General features: G+C 52.9%; 1 protein-coding gene across 6 annotated transcripts in view; it reads left to right on the top strand.

Moving 5' to 3' along the window:
- The window catches only part of COL27A1 (collagen type XXVII alpha 1 chain), a 128,570-nt gene that overhangs the window by 18,655 nt on the left and 97,443 nt on the right, over positions 1-12,472 (top strand). For all 6 annotated transcript variants that reach the window (XR_008426485.2, XM_053921405.2, XM_053921412.2 and 3 more), the window contains exons 5-7: positions 3,779-3,832; positions 7,653-7,706; positions 9,151-9,204. Coding sequence is in view for 5 of the 6 variants with exons in the window: in XM_053921405.2 (XP_053777380.1) it covers positions 3,779-3,832; positions 7,653-7,706; positions 9,151-9,204 (162 nt within the window). In the remaining variant the exon portion in view is untranslated. The remainder of the gene's footprint in view (positions 1-3,778; positions 3,833-7,652; positions 7,707-9,150; positions 9,205-12,472) is intronic.

The raw sequence follows: 12,472 nt of genomic DNA, 5'->3' as shown, positions 1-12,472 counted from the left end.
GTAGGTATGACTCTTGCAGCCTGGGATGAAGAGGGGATTTCTGCAGACCACATCCCCTAAGCTGATAGTTTGGTGTTTGTCCAGAAAAAAAGCTGACTTGGGAGGACACAACCCTTGCATTCATCTCATATCTGCGGGACCATCCTGGGGTAGGGGCTCTGACGTTGGCAACTGGATGGGCCATGCCAGGTAGTAGGCGAGCTCCCTGTGCTGCGAGGTTCAGCGGAGGCTAGAGGATGGCTTGGCAGGGCTGAGGTGCCTGCTGTGAGCTAGCCTGAGCCTCTGAGTGAAGAACAGCTCCTGTGTGCCTGGCATGTCAGTCACTGCTACCTTGTTTGATGCCATCTTCCCCAGAACCCCCATGGGTCAGTATGATCATTCTCATTTTAGCGGTGAAGAGACCAACCAACTAATAAATGGAAGAGCTAGAACTGGAACCCAGGCTCTTAACCCTATGCTGGGACCCCTCCCTCCTGGAGGGAAGTCTGCCCCCTTCCCAAGAGGACTCAGACCCATGGCGCCTAGCATCTGTGTCCAGGCTGAATCAGCCTTTCCCACGCTGGGTGCCTGGTGAGGCCCTGGCAGAGACAGACGCCCGGGGCATATTTTTAGCTTGGAGCCCAGTGGATCATTCTGGTTATGCAATTACTTGAGCCCTAGTTCCCTCTAGACCTGGCCCTGGGCTCTTGGGCCCAGGGCTCTGGAGCCTGCTGTCAGCAGCAGCGTTTCCTCCTGGATTTGGAGTCCCCACGGAGCATGCACCCAGAGCTTAGGACCACAGAGGTGTCATGGACACTGCTGGCCTTGACCTTGCAGCCTGGGACCAGGATGAGGGCCTATGACCTGGCATTCCAGGCCCAGACAGTCTGCCTACACCCCCACACTCCTCCTGAGCTCTCCATCTCTGAGCTGTTGCTCAGGCTGTCCTGTCAGCCTGGCACCCTCTTCAGTGAACTCGTCCTCCATCCATGGCTCAGAACAGATGCCAGCCCTTTTTCTGATGACCGCCCCTTTTCGGGGCTCCTGCGGCACTTTATCTGGCCCTCTGAGTGGCACGGGTCACTTCCTAAAACTCACATCAGCTGCTGAACTCTGTTTATGGAGCTGCATATGTGTGATCTCATTCCATCTTCACAGCCACTCTAAGAAACAGGTTCCAATATTATCCATGTTTTACAGGTGAGGAAACTGAAGCTCAGAAAGGTTCGGTTACTTTGGATAAAGTCAAACATAAAGCAAATGCCAGAGCCAGGGTTTAACCCAGACAATCTGACTCCAGAGCCCATGGTCTTAACCATCTAGGTGCTAATTTTCTATCTATTCAGCCGAGCCACTCTGGGCCAGAGACAGGCTCTACTTCTTTGTCTGACACGATATCCTGCAGAGTGCCCTGCATGCAGCAGGCACTGGGCGAAAGGTTGCTGATGAGTTCTAGTCTGAGAGTCAAGAACAGTTCCACAAAGATGTAGTGTGATTTTAGCCAAGTCCTTTCCCTTCTCTGGGCCTTAGTTTCCCCATCTATAAAACTTGGACTCCTAGTAAGGCATTCCAGAGGTTCCTCCCAGCTCTGAAATTCCACAAGTGAGTGGATGACCCTCCTGACATCCATCTGTCTTTCTGTGTGCCGCAGCCTGCACCCCCCCATTCCTGTTTCTAGACTAGAAATTCCATAGATCATAAAATTCCAAAGATAATAGAATGTTGGAATTAAGCTATCCCAGCTCCTCTGCAGATGGTAGCTCTGGGGCTTAGGGCGGGGTGGGGCCTCATCTGAGGTCAGTGGCGTTGTGTGCCCCTTCCCACCTTCAGTACTCCTGCAGCCCATCAGCCTATTGAGGGAGGGACATTGGGAAATCCCTGGGCCCTGCCCCCACCGGCCTTTCTGAGCTGCAGCTTTTATAGAATCGGTCTGCTTGGCTACGACTCAACTATGTGCTTCGTTTCACTGAAAGGCAGTGGCTGGAGAGGGGTGGGGAGGTGGGGGCAGGGAAGCAGGAAGCCCCCACCTTCATGAACTACAGAGGGGATAGCTGAGTGCTCTAGCCCAGCATCTTTGGAACAGCTAGGTGCAGGACTGGGGAGAAGTGGCCACCCTTGACTTTGCACAGCCTGCTCTGTGTTCTGGGGTGCTGGTCAGGGGCCCCTCCTCAAACATCTCTGCCCAAACTTTGTCCAATTCAGGCTGAGCTCTGGGGTTAGACCCCAGGAGCCTGGGCTGGGGTGAACGTCTGAGGTCTTCCAGGTTCCGTAGAGACTACCAGGTCCCAGTCATTGATAGGACAGATGGGAAAATGAGGCTGGGGGCGGGAAGGCTCAGAAGTGGTTTCAGGTCTCGACACTTCCCAGTTATAGCCCTGTGCCTGCAGACAGTGGGATATTGGGAGGGGCAGGAAGGCAGATTGTTTTAGTGGGAGGGTCACCCATGACACCATTATAAATACTCCAGGCTTAGTGAGCTTCTGAACACTGTACTTTCTACATGCTTTCAGAGAAGGGGAGGGTTCCAGTTCAGGCATCGAGGAAGAAGGAGGTTCCTTGGTTGGAATGTGACAGGCTGCAGCTGGGAAGTTGGTCTCGGAGAGGGACGAAGGCAGTAAGTTCAGACACAGCCAGCCAGATGGGTCAAGAAGGGCCAGCGACAAGGGCACTGTGTCTGGAGGCTGGTATGGTGGGGGCGCCATGGGGTCTTTTGAGGGGCTTTGCCCCACCCCCAAGGTCCCAGATTGTGCCTACTGGACAGAGACCCTCAGGAATTACCCAACTCTCGAGGCTTTGTTTTTATTACTGGGCTCCAAGGCAGCAGTCCAGGGCCCTTGCTGGAGAAAGTGGACATAACTGGGCCCAGCTGTTTTAGCAGATTTGGATATGGCCTGGGAAAAGCCAGTACCATGAATAAGCCCTGGACTGGAAGCCAACAGGCCTGGTTCCGGCCCTCGTTTGGCCACTATTCTCCTGTGTGTTGTTGGCCAAGACTCTTTGACTCTCTGGGCTTCCCAGCTGTTCCATGGATCCTGGAGGACACTGTAAGCACAGAGCCTGTAGGAATCCAAGGGAGAGCTCTGACTACGTGTTGTAGCCACAGGAGGGCTGAGCCTTTTGTACAGAGAGGCCAAGCGTCCCCTTCATTGAACACTCAACTCCGAAGCTCATAAAACAGTCCAGCAGGAGTCTGAATGGTGGAAGTTTCCCCAGAGGAGGTAGCATTTAAGCCAAGTCTTAAAGGATGGGTTGGGTTTCAGCTGGAGAGAATGGATGCGATACACATGCCAGATGATTGGAACAGCATGGCAAAGGCGGTGAAGGGAGAAAGTACTGGAGTAGAGCGGGGAAGCACACAGCTAAGTGTGCTTGAGCCCAGGGAAGTCAGCTGGGAAGGGCTGATGTGGCCAGCTGTAGAGAGTGTAAAAAGGTGGTCAATTCCACTGCTAAGTGTTTGTGCTCTTGAATCACATCTGAAGATGAGATCTAGCTCTGCTCCTGAGCAGCTGGCCAAACCTGATAGAGTTATAATCCTCTGAACACCAACTTCCTCATCTTCAAAATAGGCATAGTGATGGCACCTATCTCGTGGGTTAATGGAGAAAATGAGATAATGAGTGGAAGGTGCTTAGCACAGGGCCAGGCATCCAGGGGGCCCTCCCTATCAGAGGGCCACCATTGCAACAGTGCTCAGACTTGGAGAAGGGAGGGGACCCAGTGGGCAGAAAGAGCCCACCATCACTGTTGCAGGAAGTGTAATGGCCCCTTTCCCCTCACCTCTGTGTTTCTTTTTCCTCAGGGTCCTCCTGGGCCTCATGGAAATCCAGGCCTACCTGGCCCTCCTGGAGCCAAAGTGAGTATTTTCTGTGGAATCTGGAGATTGGGCCATGGAGTGGGTGCTGAAATTAGGGACACATTTGGGGTGCTTTCTAGGGACTCCTGATGGGAGGTCCTTAGGGTCATTACAGAGGATCCATACTGAGCCACAGGTACTCCCTGAGCACCTCCTGAGTGCCAGGCCTTGTGCCAGGCTGGGGACACAATGAGGAGTTTGGAGTTTATTTCTGTTTGGGAAGGACTGGGGAGGAAGGACAGCGAGAACCTAGAGCCCTCAACAGAGGGAGGAGGAAAGGTCATCTGATGCTGGAGAGGAAGGGCCTTGAATGTCTGACTAGTGATGTGAGGTCCTAAGATGCACGCTGGGGATTGCATGTCCAGTTTTGAGCTGTGGAGGGATGTTTTGTCCCCTTTTCCTCAACAGTTAGTAGTCTTATTTGTTTTTCCTGCTTTATTTCATGGGCCAAAACTTCTAAACACATGAAATAGTACAGTAGTAGTGATAGTAAGAATTCCTGTGACTCTTCAGAGGATGTTCCAGGGCTGGGGCCAGATCTTTTCACCTCCCAACCCTACCTGTAGGACAGGATCTCAACATAGTTCTCATTCCCACTATATTTGTAGCATTTTTAGTTTACAATATATCTTTCCCATCCATCTTCTAGTTGTGTAAGGCTTTGTTAACTAGTCCAACCAGCCTACTGTTCCCTACACAGGGAAAAAGAGTGGTTTGCCCAAGATCACACAGGCTCATTGGCTGGAGAGCTGGGTTTGGTGACCAGGTTCTTGTCCTCACTAGGGTACAAACAATTAATTAAAGTTTTTACATTCCTTATATCTCTTACTGGAGAATTTGCAAGAGAATGACTGGGAAGCTAAATAGCTTTGTCTATCTGGGAATTCACACCTTCACCTGACCAAGGTGCCTGGATCATTTCTTGAGCTTTAACCTATTGACTTCCCTCCTTGTCTTCCTCCAGCCTTCTCTCAGCTGTAACTCCTGTTAGGGATTTACCCCCAGTTTTCCTCAGCCTCCTCCTGGGCCTCACTTGGTGTCTGCAGTGCATTGAAATGTAAAGAGCTTGGGCTTTGAAACCAGGCTGCCTGAGTCTTACCTGCATTTATTAATTATATGACCTTAGACAAGTTGCTTATCTTCTCTGTGCCTTAGTTTCCTCGTATGTGAAATGGGGATAGTGATAGTTGCTACCTCATAAGCTTATTATTATTATCACTACCTGTGTCTCTGGTTCCGCCCTCAAGATCTTCCCATGGGCAAGCCCTGTGTCTTGTTCCCCACTGTGGTACTCCCTGTAGTCATTGCCAGACTTGGCTCAAGGTAGATGGTCCATAAGGGTCTGTACTTGTGGATGTTGTCCTCAGCCCAGGATTACATCTCAAGCACCATGCTGCTGCTGAGAATGCAGAAAGAATCCTATAAATAACCCCAGCTAAGAACCCCAGGCAAGGGGGCAAGTTTACCCTCTCTTTGGGTCTCAGCTTCCCCTTTTATGAAATGACAGAGTAGGATACATGGAAGCCTACCCCCAAACTTTTTAAGCCAGGATCCTTTACCAGCTGTAGACTGAGGTGGGCAAGGGTGGGGTGGGAAGAGCTGCTGTCCTTTTTTGGCCATTGGAATCCTGGGTAGCCCTGGGCCTGGCCTTGCACCATGGACAAAAAAGGCAGTGGAGCTGGCTCGTGAGCAACAGAGGGTGGGAGAGTGTCTGGGAGGGGCAGCTGCCGTGTGGGATCCCAGAAGGTGGGTTCTGCAGAAGTGACTTGGGGGACCCAGGTGAACAGAGAGTTGGGGTTCTAGCAGGGAAGGGGCTGCCCTTCAGCCTGGGGCAGCTGGAGGGTGTGGGACAAGTATCCAGGCTTCATAAAGGGAGCTGTAGACTCAAACAGACCCGGGATAAGTCAGACCTAGACCTAGTAAGACCTTGCCTCTTACCTGCATGTCACCCCAGGCTGTGACTCAGCCTCTCTGAACCCGTTTTGGTCCTGAGTTGCATTCAGTGGGTGTTAAGAAGACTAACGGAGTTGCTGCACAGGGGGGCCTGGCACAGTACTGGGCGTGGAGTGGCAGACAGTGGAGGGTTGTTTCCTCTGTGAAGCTCTGTCCAGCTCGCAATGCTGTGATTTCTTGGGAAGGGCGACTGAGTCAGGATTTGGAAGGTCTGGGTTCTGACAAAGAAAAGAACCAAATGGCGATTAATTGACGTTGGCCAAACCACCCCTCCCATGTGTTACATTCACTATTTCACCGGCTCCTTGCCAAGAAACCTGGAAAGCTGGCGGATGTGTGTGCGTGTGTACAAGTCTGCGTATGTGCATGTACCTGTGTGCACATGTATGCATCCAGACCGGTGTGCATGTGTGTGAGTGTGCATATACATGGCTGTGTGCATGTGTGTGGCTGTGTGGGCGCACATACACCCATGTGCACATGTGAGGATATGTGTGTGCACGAGCCTGTGTGTGCCCATGTGCATGTGTGTGTCTGTCCACATGTGTGCATGCCTGTGAGTGTGTGTGCCGTGCAGCCCCCACTTTAAACGTGAGACAATAGGGCCCAGAGAAGTGAAATGACTTGCCTAAGTTCCCACTGTGAGTCCCTGGCTTCACCCCAGGATTTCTGACTCAGGGTTCAGCTGGGAGAGGGAGCGAGGGAGTAAGAGTGAGGAACAGGGATCAGGGGCTCTTGGAAGGTGACATCAGGGTGGATCGGCTTTCCAAAGGGCTGTTTCCTGAGTAATTGAACCAGGTTGGGCCAAATGAGCAGGCCCACCGCCAGGAACACTCTCCAGCCCCGTAGGGGATGCAGCTGGTGCCTGTCTGCAGGCCCTTTCTCTGAGCCCCATGCTCTGAGGAGCTAGAACCTTTGCAGCGGGGACAGTCCCAAGTGCTAGACACATAGGGTGCTTGTCGCTCACCGAGGACCTGCTGCTTATTGGTTTCTCCCTGATTTGCTGCCTGTTCTGACTCATCTTCAGGTTCTAATCTGACCTCTGCCAACGCCTCATCCTAGGGCCTCTGACAGTCTTTTCTCTTCTCTCCTGGCTTCAGTTTTCCCGAATATGTTACGGGGGCAAAAACATCTCCTCTGCCCACTTCACTGGGTCATTGTTAGACTCTGGAAATTTTGCAAACTTGTGTGTGGCTACGCACAGATGCAAGTGGGTATTGCACTGACCCTGCGTAATTAGAATGACAAGGTGAGCATACTGGAAAACAGAAGAGACCTTGGCATGCCTCTTGTATGTGTCTCTCAGAAGCTCTCAGAGAGCCCTCAGAGGCTGTCCAAGCAAGGTTCACATACACGATTGCATCACCTGTAGGTGGGTACAGATTGGGGAGGACACATTCAAGCTGCATCTTGAAGAGTGTTTATGGTTTGGCTAATGATGACTACAGAATGGTTTTCTAGTGGGGAGTGACTGCCTGACAGGAGTCTAGTGGGGAGTGATTACCAGGCAAGGGCCTGACAGCTGGGAAGTGCAGAGCATGGCTGAGGGATGGGCTGTGGTCTGCGGAAGGGGCAGAGGGAACCCTGTTTCTGTGTGTTTGGCTGGCGGGAGGAAAGCCAAGTCTGGGCAGGATGTCTGGAACCAAATGACCAAAGACTTGGGACCCCAAAGGAGGGGTTTGGACTTTGTCATCAAGCAATCAGTGGGGAGCTATGCAATCAGTGTTAGAGCCTGGAGTAATGGGGTGCTATGTGAGTGGGGATGGATGGGAGGGTACTGAAGCATGGGACAGGGCTCAGAGCAGTATGTGGGGAGACATCCTTGCTAGAGGACTCAGCAGCCAAAGCAGAATTGTTTTTGTTTCAGGGACAGAAAGGGGACCCGGGGCTCTCACCAGGAAAGGCCCATGATGGGACAAAGGTAGGTTTCCAGGGACCCCAAAGCTCAGGGAAGCAGGGGAGTGGAGAGTGGGGAACACCCAGGGGCGGCCCTCCCAGGTGGCTGCTTGACCAAGGCAGGGAAGTGAGAAAGTCTGCTCAGATCAGCGCTGGTTTGGCTTTTTCCCTTGAAGTCCTTCTGCCTCTCCCCACACCAAAGCCAAAGCCATGTCCTGCTGTCTTCTTCTGGGTTGCACTCGATAAAACCCACAGAAGATTTGGCCAAAGGACATTCTTGGTGAGTGTCCTCTTGACTAATGCCCTGCATGGCTTTCTGTAGGGGCTGCTAGGTGAACCTTGGCATCCAGAAGCTTCTTGGTAGCACATGCCCAGGAAGCTTCCAATAGACATTCACAGTTGTTAACAGACATGTGTGTAAATCTCTAGGGGCAGGAAGGGAATGGGCCCGAGGTTCAGAGCTCCCGAACTCTGAAGGGCTAGGAGACCAGAGTTTCTCCCATGGAGGAGGAAGCACTTAGGCCGGAGGATTTCATTTTTCCCTGAAGCATCCACCCCATAAACTAATCAAGGGGCCTGGGGGGAGTGCCAGACATTTGACAACAGGAGAACCCAGAACTCCAAGTAAGGTCCCCCTGCGTCTCAGGCCTTCATGTACTGGAGGGAACGTTCCAGTCTCTCTGGCTTCCTTCTGGACTCAACCTAAGAGTCCTCCTGACAGACAGAACACTACTTCTCAAACCTAGCCTCCTGTGCTTGATTTCCCCAAGACACGGGTGGCTCATTCCTTTCAATCCTCCCTGATCAGTTTTTTCATCTATTAGCCTGGGTGTAAACGTTCACATAGACTCCCATCTGCTCCTTGTGGGAACCTCATAAACCAGGGCAGATGAGCCCAGCTTGCAGATGAGGAAACAGGGGCCCCCAAAGTGGGTGGCCTGCTGGAGATCACACAGCTGGCCAGGTGCAGAGCAGGATTGGTACCCAGGTCTGATGAAGTCTAGGGGCCCCAGCTTCTCTCTTGCTCCAGGGTTGTCTGTTCTCAGGTCTCATGGTGGTGGCAGCAATGCCTCCTACTGGTGACCGTTATGCCCAGCAAGGATGGAGAAAGCAGAGAGAGAGCTGATTGGAATGGGACAGCCAGACTACCATACATGCCCCTGGAGCAGTGGTTTTCAGCCAGTGGGTCTCAAATAGTTAGCAGCGGGACCAGTTCCCAAATGACACCCTATGCCGAAGTCCAACACAGAAAACAGATTAGATGGAGCAGCTGGGTTAAGTGGGGAGGGACTGGGTACCCTGCCCACCAGGCTGCCCTCACCCCACTTAGAGGCCCCCAGTCTCCTCAGGGGCCTCCGGGCCTCCCTGAATCCTGTTTACAAACAGCAGGCCATGAGAGGTCACACTTCTGATTTAATGAGTGTTTCTGCTCCCTTCCCCCAGCTCACCCCCTTGTCTCTGTTTTATAGGGTGACATGGGCTTGCCTGGGCTCCTTGGGAATCCGGGACCTCTTGGACGAAAGGTACACCTTGGTTTTGAAGCTTTGCCTCGCTCAGGTGGCAAGCAGGTCATCTGGCAGGAGTTCTGGGAGCTGCTGCCCCCATCCCCATCCGCCGCTCCCTGGCCCCAGCCCAGCTCCTGTGGGTACAGGGAACGTTGGTGGGAAGTGAGAAAGGTTTGCGAGGGTCTGTGCTTGTCTGGGGTGGGCAACACCACGGCTTGGAGTAGGTCCCCCCAACCATGGTGAATGAGGTGTGACAAGAAGTGGCCCTGGTTCATTGTCCTTCTTCTAGGGGTCCAGCTGCTCCTGGGAGGCTCCCCCGAGGAGTACATGGGTGGTGGAAGGAACATTGTCAGAGCCAGAAGGGCCTGCGTCAGCCCGGCTCCACCTCCAACCCTCTGAGGAGCCTTGGGCCTGTGTATTCCCTCCCAGAACCTCAACCTCCTCCCACCTGGGATGGAGACAATAACCCCCTTCCCTTGACCCCTTACTGCCTGGGAGAGTGGGCTCTGGGTTCAGTCAGACCTGGGTTCTACTCCCAGCTCCACCATTCCTTGGACATATGACCTTGGGCAAGTCTAGACCCTCCCCAAGTCCAACACTTGTCCCTCCCTGGTAAGCTGCAGGGGATGGCAAAGGCTCTATAAAAGCAACAAGTTCTCTGCACCTTCTGAGCTGTTGCCATGGAAACAGAGGCCCCCAAAGTAGATGGCCTGCTGGAGATCACACATCTGGGCAGGTGCAGAGCAGGATTGGTACCCAGGTCTGATGAAGTCCAGGAGCCCCAGCTTCTCTCTTGCTCCGGGGTTGTCTGTTCTCAAGTCTCATGGTGGTGGCAGCAATGCCTCCTACTGGTGACCGTTATGCCCAGCAAGGATGGAGAAAGCAGAGAGAGAGCTGATTGGAATGGGACAGCCAGACTACCATACATGCCCCTGGAGCAGTGGCTTTCAAACAGTGGGTCCCCACCCCCACCCCCACTTTAACCAAGTTGGAGGTTACTTCCTTAAACGCCCTTGGGGGAAAGTCTGTCATTTTCCTTGCAGTGCCCCTGGATTTCTCCCCAGCTTCCCAGCCAGGGCCCCTCATCCTTCGGATGCAACTCTAGCTGTGCACACTTTAGGAAGCCCTCCTGGAACCACAGCTTTGGGCTAGAAGCCTGCACTCTGTTCAAGGACCCCAGCCCATCCTAGCTTAGTTATTTTTACCTGAGCCTAGCACAGGGCCTGCACATAGTAAGTGTCCAGGAAACAGGAGAAGGACAATGCAGGCCAAAGGTCAACTGCTTCTTGCAGGGAAGTCTCTCACTGCTGATGAGTTTTCCAGTAAATACATCGGCGTAAGTCTCTGTGTCTTAAGCTTCTACCCTGGCTCCCAGCTGTGGCCACAGCTTCCGTCTCTCTGGGCCATCTGGTTCTCATCTGGACAGCTGTGGGGCCTCCTGGATCCATCCTGCCCTTGCTCCGAGGGTCCCCATGGCACAGGGACCTGGAGCATCAGGTCCCCCTCATCCCTTTCTCCAGACCGGAGCCTGTGGCTGGCTGTGAGCTGGGGAAACATGGAATTTTCTGGCTCGGAGAACACCCAGGGACTCCCTCTCCCTACTCACTTCCCCTCTGGGCTCCAGATCTTTCTGATGGATGAAGTGTGAGTGGAAAGTCTCCTTCCAGTCCTGGCTCATAAAGCAGCTGGTGGTGGTCTCGCTCCACATGGAGGTGGGAGTCTAGCAGAGGTGGCGGGAGATGAGGAAACAGACTGGACCACCTCGTGCCCGGGTTCCAGGGCTCCCTGCTCTCAGCAGATGTCCCAGGGGGCCAACCAGGATGCACCAGCTCACTTGAATGGGGAGGGCTTTCTTTTGTAAATTAAGGAAGAGCCTCCGTGTGGCTGGAAACTGATTTGAGAAAGCCATTTACACCCTCAGGTACCCCCTCAGGCCGCCTGCTCAAACACGAGGAGTTTGGTGTGTGGCAGTCCTGTGCCACCTGCTCATGGAGGGCAGTGGGCAGAGCATGGGGGAGCTCAGGTCCCCCGTGTGGGGAAACAGGACTGACAGGGTGGGCAACTGTGCCTGGAATCGTCACTGTTTGTAAGCCGTCTCTCCTCCATAAGCATCTTTGGTGACAACAGTGGCCGCTTTGCCCTGGTCCTGTCAGGTGGCTTTTCTGCTACATCTCATGTGGGAAATGGTTGGAGAAAGGGGACATCGGCAGGTGAAAGGTGAGGTCAGCATCCTCATTGCTTGCCGGCATGTTGAATATTGGTGTCACCTCAGAGTGACACCGATAACCCTAGTCATTCTGTTACTCCAAAGGATTGACTGAATGCCTACTATGTGCCAGGCACTGAGCTGAATAAAAAGACAAAATTCCGTGTCTTCCTCCCAGAACTTTTATTCTTGTGGGGGAGACAGACAACAAAAAGAAAAACAGTAAAAATGTAAGGTTTGTCAGAACATAAAAAGGGCTCTGAGACAAAATAGGCAGAGAAAGGAGTTGGGGTTGGGAAGGTTCCCGTATTAAATAGTGTGGCAAATTCAAGGTGGCACAGAGTCACCATTCCTTGTCACGTTGTTTCCTCCCAATAGCTCCTGGCAGGTAAGGCAGCCTTGTGCCCCTTTACAGCTGAGAAAGCCAAGGCCCAAATAGGTCTCATTTGTTCATTCATTTATTCGTTCGTTCGTTTGTTTGTTCATTCATTCATTCGTTCATTCTACCACTCAGTCATTTTGCAAACATGTATCTGTATCTTAAGGCCCTGTGCCAACAACGATGTTAAACACAATTGAGTTCATCACGGGGCATTGCGGAGGGTGATGTCGCTAGCCCCCAGCCCCACACTGGTTTAGAGCCAGCTGGGGAGCTCAGGCCCCACCACAGGGGTCCTGGTTCAATTGGTCTGAGTGGGACCCCGGCACCATATTCTCCTGTGCAGCCAAGACCGAGAGCCAATGGTTTAATGGAAATAGCTTTCAGGGGCACTAAGTGGCGGAGCTGGGATTTGAACCTAGGTCTCTGCCCCTCAGGCTCTCTTTCTCTCCACTATGCTGAATATAATGACACAGCTTCTCAAATAAGAATGGGCCCATCAAGTGAAAAGAGGCTCCCCCGCTGAAGTTTGTTTCTCTGCATCCACCTGCAATGCTCGCAGAGGAGCTTCGCCAGGCCAATTCCCAAGGGCTGGACAGGTGCACAGACCAGGGCAGACAGGCCTGGATGGAAGCCAGCTCTGCCCCTTTCCTGCTATGTGAGCTTGGTGCAGTGGCCTCACCTCACCAAGCCTTGGTTAC

Source organism: Desmodus rotundus, chromosome 1 (assembly GCF_022682495.2).
Source record: "Desmodus rotundus isolate HL8 chromosome 1, HLdesRot8A.1, whole genome shotgun sequence".
Lineage (NCBI taxonomy): Eukaryota > Metazoa > Chordata > Mammalia > Chiroptera > Phyllostomidae > Desmodus > Desmodus rotundus.
This window is presented reverse-complemented; position numbering and strand designations above follow the sequence as displayed.